Below are 19,012 nucleotides of genomic sequence, written 5' to 3'. Positions count from 1 at the left end.
CCAAAGAGTATATTCTATCTATAAATACACCATTTACCTTTTTTCTAACAGAAACTGGTCACTCAAATCCTCCTCTAGCCAAGTGGTTGCATGTATCATGTAGCTACTGTACTGTATGTGCAGACAACCATGGCATAAGTGTTTGGCTGGACAGTGAAGCTCGTCACATCGCTAGCCAGCCGTGAACAATGCGAATGGTGGTGAAATGCGGCAGTTTGTCTGTTAAACGGCCAGAGCACTCTATTGGAGGGGCCGGGTCCAGCAATGAGTTAATTTCCTGGGTTTTTGACGGTTCGTTGTGATTAATATTAGCATGTGTGCGTGCGTGCCCGTGGGTCAGTGTCAGTGTCATGTGTGTGTGTGCGTGCCCGTGGGTCTGTGTCAGCGCTCACGGAGCTATATAGCTCCGACTGTGCACTCGCCAACTCGTCCATCAAAGCCACCGGGTTGCCAGCGTCCGCCCCACCTGTGTTCGCACGCACGCACACGCGTGAGGGGGGGGGGGGGGGGGGCGTGCGCAGGGGGGGCTCGTGCACGTGGGCCATCCGTTGGACCCCAGCTGGTGGACACACAGCAGATAAAGAATGATTCTGGGGGTCTGTCACTGAGAGCGCATTCATCTTCCGCCGGGGGGGGGGGGGGGGTGGGGACGATGTGTCATCTTAAATAATTGAGTAACAAGTGTCCAGACTCTCTCCCCGTGGCGGTGCCGTGCGCCCGTGCCCAACATCTGTGCTCGGAGCGCTCCAAGTCTGCCGCAGAGCAGAGCCCGGGCTCTGATCTGCTCCTTTTGTGAGAGCGGCCGCCGTGGCACCGGACTCGCTTTGCACGGTGCACGGTTGGCGGCTAGTGGTGGAAAGAAGTACTCACAGTTATTTTTTTCAAAATTCAAAAATGACAGTCGTTCTTCGATTTAAAAAAAAATAGCAGACCTACGAGCTTGTAGATCTGCTATTTTTAACATTAACATGATGCTGACACCAAAATGGGTGCCCGGTCAGAATGGGTTAAGTACAAAAGTCGTGGCATCAAAATGTATTAAAGGTATATTCAGTGATTTCACTCAAAAAACCTTAGGTTTCGTTTTTTGGCTGTGGACCTTTCATCCAATCAGGATAGAGAGCCAAAAACGAAACCTAAGGTTTTTTGACCCCCAGGGGTTAACTGGGGACAGGGAGGAACTCCTTTTATGGTCAGCACACTCTATAGTAGAGAGGATTATCACAACAAAACAAAAAAAAAAGTGATATTTGAATTAAGTGAAATCACTGAATATACCTTTAAAGTAGCCATTTTGCAGAACGTCCCCATTTCACAAAATGAAAAATAGCGGTTAGTTTTTGTAAGAATATTCTTGGCCCATGGTGACATAGATCATTTCTGGATTAAAAGCGTATAATGTATTATTTATGCCCCCAAAATATATAAATCTCACACACTTAAGTAGTAAGTACCCTTTTTTTCACTTGAGCACTGGCCCCTCAGAATGCGTGTGCGTGCCCTAAGCCTGCAGGTGTGTGAAGGAAAGGCTCAGGTTTGGTCTATTTAACCCATTCTGACCGGGCACCCATTTTGGTGTTAGCATCATGTTATGCTTTAGCTATTGAAAAATAGCAGATCTACAAGCTCATATCGCGCCACCGAGTGGCGCGATACGAGCTTGTAGGTCTGCTGTTTTTGAAAAATCGAAGAGCGACTGACATTTTTAGAATCTGATCTCAGGTCAGAATGGCTTCATCAGACCAGTGTGTGTCCGGCGGAAACCTCGTATGAATCTGATCTCATGTCAGAATGGGTTAGGGAAACAAAAGAAGACACAACACAACACAATGCACCAAACCTCCCCCTTCCCCGTTCCACGGCACACACACACTTTCTCAGTCTCTTTGTTTTTCCGCGGCCACCGGGCGCTTTGCGGGCGTCATCTGTCTTGTCTGCCGCCGTACGTCTCCTCTTTCGCCGTCTCACTCCCCCACCAGTCCCCAGCGGCCCTGCTGTTCATACCATTATATCTGTTGCTCAGTGGCGGTACAGCACAGTATACTACAGTATTGTACTTGAGTATTTTTCCGACACGCAAAACCATTAACTTCTACTCCACTACATCCACGGATCTAAATATTGTACTTTGTTTGAAAACTTTAGTTACTAGTTAAATTGTAGATTTATATCATTTATAACATATACATCACACACTTCAGCCCTATATATATTTCGGCTATTATTTTCGGCTATTTGAAAATAGCCGATGTACTGTCTGGCGCACAATGTGTCGCATTGCGGCTGTCTATCTCTTGTCAGTTTTCAATTGAAAACTTGAAATGGGAGGTTCTGCACAATGACTACTTTTGATACTTTTAAGTGCATTTTGAAGCCGATACTTTTGAACATTTACTCAAGACCATTTAGAATTCAAGACTTTTTACTTGCAAGTACTTTTTCCACCACTGCTGTTGCTAGTGCTCTCTCTCCCTCCCTCTCTCTCTCTCTCTCTCTCTGCAGATCCAGCTAATGTTCGGTGCGTGACTATAAATCAGGCTTTTTGGAGGAGAGAACAGGTGGCAGACGACAGACAGACAGGCCTTCGGAAAATAACATTCGCTGACGGACTGAACGTTGATAAGCAATTTAATTAATTTTCTTTGTTTGATGTTTTGACTTCATTATGAAAATTCGTTTTTTTTTTTCTTTCGTTGAACCCTCGTTTTTTTTGCGGAGGAAAATATACAAATTAGATTACTCGGCAGGTTGTGGGGGCTCTTCAAATTAGATTACCGCAAATTGAATTCCTTTAGTTTTGATGTGTAATTTAAATGCAGTCGATAGTTTGTGTCTGTCGTTGCGGTGACTTTTTCTTTTCCTCTTCGTTGAGTTTTTGTCTTTGATTCCGGAGGGGTCCTGAGGCAACACGCGATGAATCGATGATGCGGCGGTCTCGTAGTAAAACGATAATAATGGCAGGGAATTATTTTGCTGTGGAAAAGGCATCTGCTTCCTCTGTCTGTTTGTTTGTTTATTTGTCTGTTTGTTTGCCTCCCTCTCGCTCCTTCTAGTTAATTATTGAAGAGAATCGAGGGGTGGGACACTATCCCACCCCCTCTCTCTTGGCTCTATGCATGACTCAGAGAGAGAGAGGGGAGGGGGACGACAATTAGTGGACAGGAAATCAGTGTAGCGGCGAGTGATGTTAAGGAAAACAGAACGGAGAGTGAGGGGCTGTTGTTGAACAGGAGGAAATGTGATGAGACAGAGAGAGACTTCTGGGTGGTTTTGGCGGACGAAGCAGTGTGAACGAAGTGAAGAAACCCCTGAGAGACGGAGAGGGGGAGAGAAACATAGCGGAGAGAGAGAGAGGGGGGGGGGGGAGAAAGATAGCGGAGAGAGAGAGAGAGAGGAGGGGGAAGAAGGGAAGAAAGAGATAGGAGGAGGAGGAGGAGGAGAAAGGGGAGATGGGGCGAGGGTGTGAGAGAGGCCTATACCTTGGGAGTTTCAGTCCATACTTGTTAATTAACCCATTCTGACCTGAGATCAGATTCATACGAGGTTTCCGCCGGACACACACCGGTCTGATGAACCCATTCTGACCTGAGATCAGATTCTAAAAATGTCAGTCGTTCTTCGATTTTTCAAAAAATAGCAGACCTACAAGCTCGTATCGCGCCACTCGGTGGCGCGATACGAGCTTGTAGATCTGCTATTTTTCAATAGCTAAAGCATAACATGATGCCAACACCAAAATGCGTGCCCGGTCAGAATGGGTTGATTCAGGCTCTGCTGTGCCCGTTTTTAGACAAACAAACAGTGGAGCACAGAAATATAAGATCTCTCTGCAAGGGGTGGAGGGGGGGCATACAAGAACATGAAAGCAGGGAAAAACTCTAACGCTACACACGAGGTGAAACGACACGTCCTCACATAATATGCAACCTCTAATAATGGCTTCTGAAATATACCACGAGCGCTCGTAATCGAAAGTTGATGAGCGGGAGGAGAGTGGCGCGGCCGTGGCCTCATTGATTCTCTCTCTCTCTCTTCCTCTTTTCTCTTCATGTATTCCCGACGTTTCGGCGTATACGGGGCTGCAGAATGCACGCCATGGAGCTTTTCTTCTTTCTCCGAGATTGCAATTGTCTCTTTGTTTATTGTCGGAGGGAAGGGATTGGGTATTAATGGGTTGGGGTTTGGAGTATGGCTGGACCTTCCTCTGAGGGGCTGGCCACGGCTGGGAGATAAAGCCAAGTGGTAAAAAAAGTTAAACTTTTACATTAACCCATTCTGACCTGAGATCAGATTCATACGAGGTTTTCCACTGGACACACACTGGTCTGATGAACCCATTCTGACCTGAGATCAGATTCATACGAGGTTTTCCACTGGACACACACTGGTCTGATCAACCCATTCTGACCTGAGATCAGATTCTAGAAATGTCAGTCGTTCTTCGATTTTTCAAAAAATAGCAGACCTACAAGCTCGTATCGCGCCACTCGGTGGCGCGATATGAGCTTGTAGATCTGCTATTTTTAAATAGCTAAAGCATAACATGATGCCGACACCAAAATGGGTGCCCGTTCAGAATGGGTTAAGTACAAAAGTACACACCTAGAAGTAAAAGTACAGAAAATTGGAAATACTCAGCACAGTATACTTGAGTAAATGTTCTTAGTCACATCACTGGATGGAAGCACGGCGTGCTTTGTCTAGACACAGCGCTTGTCCACACACAGCCTCACACCTCTTGGCCCAAATCAGCACGCCTCGCCTGCTTTTGAATACTGGCCAGGTGATACTTCTGCCAGGTATCACCTCATCATATTATGCGTTTTTGGACACACACAAAAACATGCAGAGAGACTTGGGGAGCTTTGCTTTGACTGCTGTCACGGTCAGAGCCGAAGAGTTTGATCAATCCTCAAGGGGTACCTGAGAGTCCTGATCTGTAAGGGTCACTTCTTTGGCCCCTCTGAGTTAAAGACAGGCAGGATAATTGATAACTTTAAATGCTGAGAGGGAGAGAGAGGGAGAGATATAGAGAGATACGGAGGGAGAGAGATCATAGGCGGCCGCGGATTTATTTATTTCCCAAATGGTCTAAAAATGAGTTATTTTAGCATACTTTTACCAATGAATTAGCCTATACACAGACAACGACTGATCAGCCTATTTTGGACGATATGGGTCTTTTCTCGAGTCAGTGTGTAGTCTCACTAGTCTGTGTAGGGTTATAGGTCTCTTTGGTGAATTCTTGATCAGTGTTATTATGTCACGACTCCAGAACAACTACCATGAAATTCTGACACGCTTGCCTTTGATGTTGTGGACATCTGGCTAGGTGAAAACAAAATAAACCCGATTAGCATTTGAGTAGCCTACTTTTGAACACCTCTTGGACAGCCGGCGGAGTAGTCTCTCAAGCTGTTGCCTCGCAACAATTGAGGAACAACAGGGGAGGCGCTGTTTTCCCGAATATTTGCCGGAGAGGTCCAAAATGTTTGGAATTCCCAGAAAAGATGTAATGTAAATGTAAAATGTCCACGAAAATCTTCATCTTAAAGGGGCCCTGGGAGTCTTCATGGGGGCTGCGGCCCCGTGGCCCCCACAGACTCTACGTCGTTGGTCACGGTGTCACCTTTCCCACGTGTTACTGCAGCGGACGGATGCCGGTGGTGGAAAAGTAACTTAAGTACATTTAGTACTGAACTCATTGAATGACTAAATTAACGTGCATTTCATGCACGTTAATTTAGCTTTTGAACGTGTTTAATCATCTCGCTCATATTTACTGTAAAGCAGGGCTCCCCGGTCACTAGGCAACGCTAGATAATATCTCGTATCTATCTTTATCGAGATTGAGCTTGATGAAGGCTGTATAGGCCGCAACGTTGCTGGTTCCCTAATAAACAATTTCACTGCTTTTGAAGACGGTGTGCCGGAGTCCCTTCTTTTTCAATATAGCAGATCTACAAGCTCACAGTGTGTCGTATCGCAACGCACTGTGAGCTTGTAGTTCTTAAAATGGGACTTTCTGCATAATTAGTACTTTTACTTTTCGTACTTTAAGTGCATTTGGATGTCAATACTTTTTTTTTCTTTTTTGAATTTTCTTGTAACAGAGTAGTTCTATATTGCAGTATTGATACTTTAAAAAAACTTGAGTATTTATTTTCACCACTGACGAATGCCACCCAGGTTAAAATAGAAAAAAAAAAAAAAATGGGATCCAGTTTCTTCCTCCCCAGAATGTGTGTAACAGCCAGGGGGGCAGTCAGACAGATATTTTGTGAAGCCACTGAGGAAATCGGGATTTCCTGAAAGTTCATATAATGGCCTGTTGTGGCGCTGTCATTGGACCCAGAAAAACCCATAGCCCCATATAAGTCCATGTATTTGGGCCCAACTTCACCTAGACTGTATTACCTTAATAAACAATGGTCATGAATACTTTTTATGGTCCCATTTATAAAGAAAATGACCATAAAGTCGCGCATGTTCTGAGGGGCGTGGCTACCGTTACAGTCTATGATCGGGATGCCCCACCCACTCGAGTCAAAATAAAAACCAACGGAGAAGAAGGGGGGAAGTCCCGCCTCGTTGTCTGGGCCAGCCAATGGGCCAGCTGGGCCAAAACGGATCTAGAAAGATGGCGACTTACAATACAAGGACTGACAGGCTTGCATGTGTTTGCATGTCTCGGAAGAACAAATTCCATTCCCGCGCACCGCCTGCCGTGATTGGCAGGCCGTGCTCCGAGGTTGAGCCGGTTTCCCACCAATTCTGCAACATAAAAGTCTGGAATTTTAAATGTATTTGAGTAAAAGGACAAATGTATTGGCATCAAAATGCCAAAAGTAGAAAGTATAGTCTTTATGCCGAATGTCTCATGTCAAGTTTGTATAAAAATCATTTGAAAATAGCCAAAATGTACAGTATATACAGTAGGGCTGACGTGGGTACTGTATGTTCTTTAATAATATTCCACATCTACAAAGTAATGTTGTAAAAGTACAATATTTGGATCTGAGATGTAGTGGAGTGGAAGCAAACGTTTTGGATGTTGGAAATACTCAAGTAAAGTACAAATACCTCAAAGCTGTACTTAAGTACAGTAAATGTACTTAGTTACTTTACACCTGCACTGTGCGAAGGCCACCACTATCAGGTGTCAGATTCGTGCGAGGGCCAATATGGATATTCTATCATATTGTGATAAGAGATTAGATTATTGTCCGGGATCAGATACAGCGTAAGCGTTGTCTTTGTCTGGCTTTAATCACTTAAACGAGCACTTTGCCCATTCTCAACCATATGTTCATATAATTGGTCCTCACTAATTCTCATTATAAGATGGCATCATTTCTGTCGGCTCACTCTGTGTCTCATTGGCAGCAAGTAACTAAGTACCTTTCCTCAAGTACTGTACTTAAAGGACAACTTTAGTTTTTTTCAACCAAGGTTCATGTTTTAGGTTGTTATTAGAGAAAGTAAAAGATGAGTGTTAATTTCTTTTCATTTCCTACTTTCTTTCGTTTTAGGGATTTTAGCTGTTTTTGACAGGGGGGCGGGGGCATTCGAGCATGTTGCTAAATATGTATTTATTTACCAAATTTTATAGCGATTTATTTTTTTATTATTTACTCTAGTCCTACTAGACCCAAAGAAATTATATTTGACCACAAAAGATCACAAGATCTACTGAATGTGTCAAACTGACATATTGAGCCTATGACACACAGTGTGGCTTCCCCCCAGTAGGCTACCTTCACATTCAGTAGATCCTGTGATCTTCCGTGACCATATGTAATTTCCTGGGGTCTAGTAGGACTATAGTAAATAATAATAAAAAAATCGCCATATTTTTTTTTTAAATAAATGCATATTTAGCCCCATGCTCGAATGCCCCCGCCCCCCTGTCAAAAACAGCTAAAATCCCTAAAACGAAAGAAAGCAAATGAAGAAAAATGAACACTCATCTTTTACTTTCTCTAATAACAACCTAAAACATGAACCTTGGTTGAAAAAAACTAAAGTTGTCCTTTAATTACAATTTTGAGGTGCTTATTATTTTAGTATTTCCAATTTTCGGTACTTTTACTTCTACTTTTACTTCTTACTTCTATGTTTTTAAATACATGCAGTAAGTGGATTTGGATCCGAGATCGGCGAGATGTGGTGGAGTAGAAGTCAAAAGTATTGGAAATTGGAAATACTCCAGTAAAGTAAAAAAATTGTACCTCAAAATTGTACACAAGTACAGTACAGTACTTTACTAAATGTACTTAGTTACTTGCACCACTGGCGTGTGGCAGCATGTGAAGGCAGTGCTGCAACCGAGCGGGTTTATTACCGCCTGACCAAATCCACTCATCTCCTGTCCTCCCAGTCACGGGGGGGGGGGGGGGAGTGTGACCTCATAACTGACCTCATAACCGCCGCCGTATAACCTTCCGCACGCCGTTTTACGGAGAGCAATATATAGGCTCTCTCCATGCACTCTGTATATCAATGTTTGATGAGCCCGTGTCACTGGGGTGTGGGGGGGGGGGGCGACACACGGCCCTCCTCGCCTCCGTGAATGGGTGCCCCCGGGTGAAGCCGGGTGTACCTCCCCGCCCCGCACGGAACTTTGCGCATTTCAATATTATTTCTAAGGGCCCATCCATGCGGAGCGTCCCCATATTTAAACTGGCTCTGACCTCTTATGTCTGTCTGTCTGTCTGTCTGTCTGTCTGCTTGTCTATTCAGGGCTGTGGGAGAGAGAGTTCAGCGTGGACCACGGAGATAAACGCACCTTCTTGGGGAAGAAATACACTAAAGTTCCGATCATGCACCGGGCAGGTACAGTATGGACGGTTATAATGCCATTGGTGGTGGGAGAGGTTCCACAACTTTGTTTGTTGTAGCACGGAATGTGATGATTCGATTGGCTGAGCACGGAATGTGATGATGCATGATGATAAGAGCGCCCCCCCCCTCACTTCACACAAGTGTGATTTATTTTGTTAAGGTTTCATGACATTCATTGTAATTTATTTTTATTTTTAAGTGGTGCAACCACTTCTACATCCAGCATGCAATGTCCGTGTAGCTGTGTACCTGTTTGTGTGTGTACCTGTGTGAGCACGAGTGGTGTGCGCATGCGTGAAACGAGAGAAGTATGTGACATGGCTGCCACCTGCTGGACGCAAACGATACAGAGAAGAAATTGGAACGATACAGAGAAGAAATTGGAATGATACAAATTGGAACGATACAGAGAACCAATAGACGGGAGTTGCACCACTTGGTTCACACTGGTGTGATTTTTTTATTTTAGGTTTTATGAGCTCAATTACACCCACACAACCTGAACTGAACAGTAGCATCTGCTGGCAAATTGTCAGATTAAGATTGTCTTAAAATGGAATTTGTGGACTGTTACATCACAGTCCACAGGCAAAAAATCAGAGCACTTGTTTGAGACAGAAAACCCCAGGCTACAGAAATGTTAAAAGTTCAGTTTTTTTTGGGTGCAATTGAGCTCAGAAAACTAAAAAGAAGAATAACAAAAACAGTTTTTCTTTTTTTTATGTCACCAGACCTTTAATGCAACTACTTGAAGCCTAGAGTCTCCCCACCTCAATTCTGGGACCAACATTCGCAAAACAAATTACAAGCTCACAACGCAATCACAATCACAATGCGACGTCCAAAAGACCTGGAAATAAAACAACACTGAAGTGAACTGAATCAGTGGAAATTGCAACATTTGCCTGAAGTTGAGATGTAGTGGAGTAGAAAATATGAAGTGCAATACATTGGAAATACTCGAGTAAAGTAAAAAGCAGCTCAAAAATAACTACACATTATACAAAATTACACGTTATGTACAGTACTTGAGTACATACACTTATTACTTTCCACCTCTGAATAACACAGGAACCCAGGTTTGCAATATCTTAACCCATTCTGACCGGGCACCCATTTTGGTGTCAGCATCATGTTATGCTTTAGCTATTTAAAAATAGCAGATCTACAAGCTCATATCGCGCCACCGAGTGGCGCGATACGAGCTTGTAGGTCTGCTATTTTTGAAAAATCGAAGAGCGACTGACATTTTTAGAATCTGATCTCAGGTCAGAATGGGTTCATCAGACCAGTGGAAAACTCGTATGAATCTGATCTCAGGTCAGAATGGGTTAAGCATGTGCCCCCGTGTCATTATTATTCATCAACGCGTGGCCCATGCCTTATTTATTAATAGGTTTTCATATTTAATGTGTGTGTGCGTTGCCCTCCAGTCAGGGCGATGTGCTGTGTGTGTGTGTGTGTGTGTGTGGAAGGAGCATTGGGAATTCACGGCAGATGCTGTTCCATTTCATGTCCACGCTCGTGTCACTGTTGTCCTACAACCGGCGCGGCTCGCCTAAATGAAGCCAGGTGTCAATCAAATTCTCTCGCCAGGTATAGTAAATAAATGAAACACACGAGATATTAGAAAGGTTCTGCGTCAAGGCACACTGCAGGACAACGATTGCACTGTCTGTGCTGTGCAGAACTGTGCATCACCACGCATTTCGTCCATCTCCAAATTAATTTCGTGTTTTTTTTTTGTTTAGTTTTTTGCCAAAAGTCAGCACCCCGATAGAGCGTTGCAGTCCCGCCCCCTCGTGAGACCCCGGAAAAGTAATCCCCGTTCATTTTCCTCATAGACTTTTCAGAAAGTATTTATTTAACCCATTCTGACCTGAGATCAGATTCATACGAGTTTTCCACTGGACACACACTGGTCTGATGAACCCATTCTGACCTGAGATCAGATTCTAAAAATGTCAGTCGTTCTTCGATAAAAAAAAAAATAGCAGACCTACAAGCTCGTATCGCGCCACTCGGTGGCGCGATATGAGCTTGTAGATCTGCTATTTTTAAATAGCTAAAGCATAACATGATGCCAACACCAAAATGGGTGCCCGGTCAGAATGGGTTAAAGACTTTTACGCTGCGGACAAAGCCAACTCTTGTCGTGACAAATCATGACAATAAACACAATGATATGGGCCAAATAAAGAATTAGAAAGTAGTTGTTTTTCCTTCTTTGTAATTATTTGTTTGGTCCAGAATATTGTGTTTTATGTTTTGTCACGACTTGAGTTGGCTTTGTACGACGCTTAAAAGGTCTTTAAATAAATACTTTATGAAATGTCTATGGGGAAAATGCATTCGGAATCATTTCCTTGGGCCTGGCGTCGTCATGAAAGGGGGCAGGACTGCGACGCTCTATCTATAGGCTCTATGCACACAGAATAACTCTTCTTACTTCCTTCCGGGCCCCTTCCCTACTTCTTCACAGGTGTTACTAATGATATTAATGAAGGCTCTGTTCCATTCTGGTCAAACAGAGACAGGGTGCTGCAGTTATTGTGCGTGTTGGCTCACTGGGGGAACACTCTGCTACACACCATGTGCGTCTCAAAGTGTCCTTCAGTGGGTTCCAAATGGCCCCGTACGGGTCTGTAACTCTGAGAGTTGGAACCAAATGAACCCGTATTGTGGTCCATTTGGTTCCATTTGGACACTCATAGTTATGGGGGTCCTTGAAATTGAGAACCACTCAATTTGAGGCCTTTGTCATATAATCGGTTCAGGAATATTAAAGAAGACATACACATTGTATAACTCGTTATTGTCTGCGGTGTTGCTTTTCGATGTGTACAATGTGTAATTTTATAGAGGTATCTAAAGAGCACAAACTACTGTAGTTTCTGAACGTTCCAAGTGTCGCGAGACTAGTGTACTGTCCACCGTTTCCTGTCTGGCAACCAAATCTCGCGAAACCTCAGAGACAGAAACGATACCTGCCTCTGTTTAGATGCCCCAATAAAATGATGTACTGTGCACATCGAAAAGCAAGTTATTGGAAAACAACTTCTTCTTTTATATTCCTGAACCGATTATATGACAAAGGTCACACTCGTCCACCATAAATAGTGGTTGTTCATCAGCTGTTCCGGCCGCTCCATCCACTGCAATGTATTTCATCGAACTTCCGCTGCGAGATTAGCCACATGAGAGAGCGTCATGGTGCAGCCCAGTACAGTACAGCCCAGCCCAGTACAGCCCAGTACACATTACCATGATTTTTCCTTGTGTATTATTGTGTAAGCTTCCTTGCCCGGAAGCAAGGACTGTCTAAAGAGGACGTGACGCAGAGACCGTACGGGCGACGCCATGTTGCTCACATGGTGCTCCATGGAAGGAAAGAAACATGCGCAGTTGAGACCAGGAAGTTGTACATGCACAAATTTGGGCATGTACAACTTCCTGGTCTCAATATACATTTTCAAGATATTTCAAAAATATATAGAGGGTACAGTATGCATGTGACATCATCATCATACCCAGAATGTATGTGGGAACGCCTATACTGTGGTATAAAATACTTCCTGACCTTGACAGCCCATACATCCAAACAGAAAAGTCCTATCTGATGCATTAACCCATTCTGACCTGAGATCAGATTCATACGAGGTTTCCACTGGACACACACTGGTCTGATTAACCCATTCTTTTCTTTTTTTTAAGATATTTTTTTTGCGGCTTACGCCTTTTTATTGATTTTTTAAGGGACAGATAGTAGGCTGACAGGAAACGGGAGAGAGATGGGGGGATGACATGCGGTAAAGGCCGTGTCGGGTCCGGGAGTCGAACCCGCGGCACACCGCGACTGGATCACCAGTCCGGTGCCCAGACCGTTACGCTACGGCCTGGGCCGATTAACCCATTCTGACCTGAGATCAGATTCTAAAAAATGTCCGTCGTTCTTCGATTTTTCAAAAAATAGCAGACCTACAAGCTCGTAGCGCGCCACTCGGTGGCGCGCTATGAGCTTGTAGATCTGCTATTTTTAAATAGCTAAAGCATAACATGATGCCGACACCAAAATGGGTTCCCGTTCAGAATGGGTTAAACAACGTTAAACTCACTTTGCCACTCGATTTGCAACTCACTTTACGCATGCGCAATACCCTCTATTTGCTACGTTTGAGTGGTTAAAATGAATGACAGATGTTTTCCTGCCTTCCCAACACCATTTTAATATAATCTGTAGCAGGGGGTCCCTGCTTCGTCATCTCTCAGCTAAGGGGTTCCTTGGCTTGTACAAACATTGTAAAAATGTAAGGACCCCTGTAATGAATCTAAAATATTAATTTTGTCCCTGCCAGTGGTGGAAAGTACGGTAACTAAGTACATTTACTTAAGTACAATTTTGAGGTACTTTTACCTTACTGTATTTCCAATTTGTTGTAATTTTACTTCTACACCACTACGTCTCAGAGTCAAATATTGTACTTTTATTATTTATTACAAAATACACAATAACCACTTTATACCATTTAGGCCATTTGAAAATAGCCGATCTCCAAGTTCACTGTGACTTTAAGTACATTTTAGATACCAATAACTTACTTATGTACTTTTACTCAAGTAAACGGGGAAATGTCAGAGGGCTTAATTATACATTGTGATCCCGATAAATAATTGCAGCATATGCTACTGTATCTCACGCCTAAAACATGTGTTAACTATAAAATCACTGTAATAAGATAGATAGATAGATAAAAGAAAAAAAAAAACACCTCCAGCCATACCAACAAGGTCCAGTGTCTCACTCTCTATTCTAACTTGCCCATTAGCCAATTTTTCAACTGATGTTTTAACCCATTCTGAACGGGAACCCATTTTGGTGTCAGCATCATGTCATGCTTTAGCTATTGAAAAATAGCAGATCTACAAGCTCATAGCGCGCCACCGAGTGGCGCGCTACGAGCTTGTAGGTCTGCTATTTTTGAAAAAAATTGAAGAACGACTGACATTTTTTTAGAATCTAGAATCTCAGGTCAGAATGGGTTCATCAGACCAGTGTGTGTCCAGTGGAAACCTCGTATGAATCTGATCTGCAGGTCAGAATGGGTTCATCAGACCAGTGTGTGTCCAGTGGAAACCTCGTATGAATCTGATCTCAGGTCAGAATGGGTTCATCAGACCAGTGTGTGTCCAGTGGAAACCTCGTATGAATCTGATCTCAGGTCAGAATGGGTTCATCAGACCAGTGTGTTGTCCAGTGGAAACCTCGTATGAATCTGATCTCAGGTCAGAATGGGTTCATCAGACCAGTGTGTGTCCAGTGGAAACCTCGTATGAATCTGATCTCAGGTCAGAATGGGTTCATCAGACCAGTGTGTGTCCAGTGGAAACCTCGTATGAATCTGATCTCAGGTCAGAATGGGTTCATCAGACCAGTGTGTTGTCCAGTGGAAACCTCGTATGAATCTGATCTCAGGTCAGAATGGGTTCATCAGACCAGTGTGTTGTCCAGTGGAAACCTCGTATGAATCTGATCTGCAGGTCAGAATGGGTTCATCAGACCAGTGTGTGTCCAGTGGAAACCTCGTATGAATCTGATCTCAGGTCAGAATGGGTTCATCAGACCAGTGTGTGTGTCCAGTGGAAACCTCGTATGAATCTGATCTCAGGTCAAAATGGATTAAAAAAGGTTCAAAGACGGCCCAGGCCGTAGCGTAACGGTCTGGGCACCGGACTGGTGATCCAGTCGCGGTGTGCCGCGGGTTCGACTCCCGGACCCGACACGGCCTTTACCGCATGTCATCCCCCCATCTCTCTCCCGTTTCCTGTCAGCCTACTTTCTATCCCTTAAAAAATCAATAAAGGCGTAAGCCGCAAAAAAATATCTTAAAAAAAAAAAAAAAAAAAAGGTTCAAAGACTTGTGATTTTCTCCCCTCAGGCGTGTACCGCCACTACGAGGACGTGCAGAACATGGTCCAGGTGCTGGAGCTGGGCCTGGGGGCGGGCCGGGCCTGCAGCCTGGTTCTGCTGCTGCCCTTCCACGTGGAGGCTCTGACCCGTTTGGACCGGCTGCTCTGCCCCGAGCTGCTCGCCGCCTGGCTGGACCGGCTGGGCGCCGGGAGCAACGCCACGACCAGCGCCTCCGTGTCGCTGCCTGTCGCCAACATCACCGGCACGCTCAGCCTGACGGTATGCGCACGCACAATAGAATAGCCATATACAGTAGGTCCTGTAACATTTTAAAGGTTTTATGACATTCATTTTCATTTATTTTTCTTTTTTCTTTTAGGTTTTATGACCTCAATTACACCCCAAAAAAACCTGAACTTTGAACATTCAGTGGATTTTCTGTGGTCTGAAGTTTTCTTTGGGGTTTTTTGGGCCTTTTGAGCTACAATGAAAACAGGCAACACAGTGCAAACAGTGACATCTGCTGGCAAATCCCATTGACATAATATGGGATTTGCAGTAAGTGATGTCACTTATACTGCCGGCAAATCAGAGCACCTGTTTGAGCCAGAAAACCCCGGATCACAGAAAATCTACTGAATGTTAAAAGTTCATGTTTTTTGGGTGCAATTGAGATTAGAAAACCTAAAAAAAAACAAGAACAATTCCAAAACCTTTTTTTTAATGTCACAATCCCTTTAAGTATAAGTATGTATGTATGTATTTTGGCGGGGGGGCCTTCATGCCGTCGCTTTTACAAATGGTTGCATGCTGAAAATAGCCGATCCTATAAAGCTTGCAACGTTGTGAACACCCGAGCGTATAATCACACATAAAATGTCTTTTAGTTCTACTGGATCTCTTCTCCACTATAGTCCCTCCCAAGGGACAGTTTAGGCCAGTTTTCATTTGATGACGAAATTGTTAAGAAATTGAGTCTTGGTTTTAGTCATCATTTAGTTTTATACTTATAGTTTTTGTCGGGTAAAAAAAGGTAGCCAGCGAACATTTTTCGTGATGGTTTTAGTCGACCGAATGCTGTACGTTCTTTTTTCTTTTCTTTTTTTTGTTATCAAATGTTTTTTATTTTAAGACAAAAATCACAATAAGACACGTTAACAACATGAATGACTTAAAGAAAACAAAACACATATAAAACAACACATAACAGCAAATGCAAGGAACACAAAAACAAACAATCCCACCCACCCCTCCCCCACCGAGACCAAAGATGCCACAAAATGTCATTACTCCTACTACTGTGCAATGGAAACAAAAAATAAACAAATAATGATAATAATAATAATAATAATGATTAAACCATGCCCTTAACCAAATCTGCAATACCAGACCAAATCTCAATGTTTTCCTCTTTTGCACCATGCAATCTTGCTGTAGACACTTCTAGATAAATGATGTGTAGAAAGGTCAAAGCCCATTGGCGAAATGACAATGTATGAGGCGGTTTCCAGTGCCAAGCAACCATCTTCTTTGTGGCCGTTACGTGTACGTTCTTTTTTCAAATGCTGTACGCTGACGTGGCCCGCTGGCCCGTGGCCCGCTGCCACGGGTCAGCCGGGCCTGGCGCCAGGCGCTATAGCCCTGCCTCCACCCTCAGGGGAGTGTCCGTGCACCCCCAGGGACCAGGGACAGGGGGGAGTGGACGGGACAAACGAAGGTCGCCTTTGAGCAGCCCGTCTGCCCACTGACTGGCGAGGGAGATGCGAGAGTTTCCTCTCATACGTACGCCTATATGATGCTCTCGTCCTATGGTGTCGAGTGACGCTTGGACGATTGCAATTTTTTTGCCGCGCAACACAATCGTATAGGATAGAATCTAAATTAAGCATTTTCCGCCTCAGCTTTTCCAAATTTCTCTTCGCCTTGCTTGGTTCTCTTCCAGTTCTCTCTCTCTCTCTCTCTCTCTCTCTCTCTGTATCTCTGTCTCTCTCTCTCTCTCTCTCTCTCTCTCTCTCTCTCTCTCTCTCTCTCACACACTGTTTTTTCTCTGCATTCCTCCCCCCCCTCTCCTCTTCTGTCACCTGTCCCCCCCCCCCCCCCACCCCCTCTCTCTCTCTCTCTCTCTCACTCGTCTGCCCTTTCCCTCCCTCCCTTCGCTTCCCACTACCTCCTCCTCTTTGTCCCCTCTGTCTGGACGTCGTCCTCTCTCTCTCTGAGACACCGGTATATACTGTATGTGCCCGGTGCGGGTGCCGGGGGGGACCCCCACCACCAGCAGCAGACGGACAGGAGGGGTCTCTCCGGTAAGCCACTGCAGCCTCAAACCTCCCAGACAGCCTGGCATGCAGGTCTGAGGATGACCCTGAACTGTATGTAGCTCATTTCTAGTCTCCCCCATGTTCCAGGTGTGACAAGGTCCTCCTGTGGGCCTGCGTGGACCCTTGTGCTCTCGGAGCCCTCAGAGCCCCCCGGTCAGAGGCCTGGGTGAGGGGAGAGGAGCCCCCCGGTCAGTGGCCTGGGTGAGGGGAGAGGAGCCCCCCGGTCAGTGGCCTGGGTGAGGGGGAGAGAGGGGGAGAGGAGGCCCCCGGTCAGAGGCCTGGGTGAGGGGGAGAGAGGGGGAGAGGAGGCCCCCGGTCAGTGGCCTGGGTGAGGGGAGAGAGGGGGAGAGGAGGCCCCCGGTCAGAGGCCTGGGTGAGGGGAGAGAGGGGGAGAGGAGGCCCCCGGTCAGAGGCCTGGGTGAGGGGAGAGAGGGGGAGAGGAGGCCCCCGGTCAGTGGCCTGGGTGAGGGGAGAGAGGGGGAGAGGAGGCCCCCGGTCAGTGGCCTGGGTGAGGGGAGAGAGGGGGAGAGGAGGCCCCCGGTCAGAGGCCTGGGTGAAGGGAGAGAGAGGGGGAGAGGAGGCCCCGTCGCGGGCTCTGGTGGTCTGTGCTGGATGAAGCTGCAGTAGTAGAGCATGGGGTTTTCTGGGGTTCACAGAGGCAGTGTCTGGGGCTGTCTGGGATCATGGCGCTCTGAGGCACTGACAGAGAAGGGGTTTGACCAGGCCATGTGGCCTATAGTACTAGACTCTAGACTAGAGGCTACATCACTTTTCTGCTTTCGTTTCGTCGACACTGGTATTGGCAATTATGCACCTATATGTGTCCTGATATTTAAACCATTCTGAACGTGGAACCCATTTTGGTGTTAGCATCATGTTATGCTTTAGCTATTGAAAAATAGCAGATCTACAAGCTCATAGCGCGCCACCGAGTGGCGCGCTACGAGCTTGTAGGTCTGCTATTTTTTATTATTATCGAAGAACGACTGACATTTGTTTAGAATCTGATCTCAGGTCAGAATGGGTTAATCAGACCAGTGTGTGTCCGGTGGAAACCTCGTATGAATCTGATCTCAGGTCAGAATGGGTTTTAATCAGACCAGTGTGTGTCCAGTGGGAAACCTCGTATGAATCTGATCTCAGGTCAGAATGGGTTAAACCTGCCATCCCTATATATTGGGCATGCAAAATTATAGACGTTTATTTATTTTATTATTATTACTGCGACCAAAGGAGCTTATGGACTCGTGCATTTCCCGTCAGTGTGTTGGTTGGTTGGTCGGGGCTTGTGACATCACGTGACATCATCAGGGATGGAGCATGTGACGTCACGTGACATCATCAGGGATGGCAATTAAGGAGATCCCTGATGTCATCGATATTGGCCTGCAACTCTACAGTACATCTGACCTCAAACCCTTTAGACATTCCATATGTTGATCCTCCCCCTTCCATCCATCCTCTTCGATGTCTCCCTTTTTGACTGATATACCCGTCCATTTAAACTCTAGATCGGCATCGGACTCATCAAACATCTGGCTTCAGTAGCGCCCCGCCCATTAGTGAACACGGTACCCCGCTCACAGAAGATTTCCCAGGGGTCTCTAACCCATTCTGACCTGAGATCAGATTCATACCAGGTTTCCGCTGGACAACACACTGGTCTGATGAACCCATTCTGACCCGAGATCAGATTCTAAAAATGTCAGTCGTTCTTCGATTTTTTCAAAAATAGCAGACCTACAAGCTCGTATCGCGCCACTCGGTGGCGCGATATGAGCTTGTAGATCTGCTATTTTTCAATAGCTAAAGCATAACATGCCTGTGGGGATTCTCTCCTCTGAGGACTCTCTCCCCTGTGAGCAGCTTGAGGGGGGGGGGGGGGGTTAGTGGGGTGTGAACATCATAAATCATGATGAATCTGTGGACGAGAGACAAAGAT

At 45.3% G+C, this 19,012-nt stretch overlaps 1 protein-coding gene across 1 annotated transcript in view; it reads left to right on the top strand.

Annotated features, from left to right (window-relative positions):
• The window catches only part of serpinh2 (serine (or cysteine) peptidase inhibitor, clade H, member 2), a gene marked incomplete at its 5' end in the record, with an annotated part of 56,722 nt that overhangs the window by 5,988 nt on the left and 31,722 nt on the right, over positions 1-19,012 (top strand). Inside the window, 2 exons of the mRNA XM_083789376.1 lie at positions 8,743-8,835; positions 14,781-15,031. Coding sequence (XP_083645502.1) covers positions 8,743-8,835; positions 14,781-15,031 — 344 coding nt within the window. The remainder of the gene's footprint in view (positions 1-8,742; positions 8,836-14,780; positions 15,032-19,012) is intronic.

The sequence above is a fragment of the Protomyctophum parallelum genome (assembly GCF_964188405.1).
Source record: "Protomyctophum parallelum genome assembly, chromosome: 18".
NCBI classification, from domain to species: domain Eukaryota; kingdom Metazoa; phylum Chordata; class Actinopteri; order Myctophiformes; family Myctophidae; genus Protomyctophum; species Protomyctophum parallelum.
Note: the sequence above shows the minus strand (reverse complement) of the source record. Positions and strands in the feature narration are given on the sequence as shown.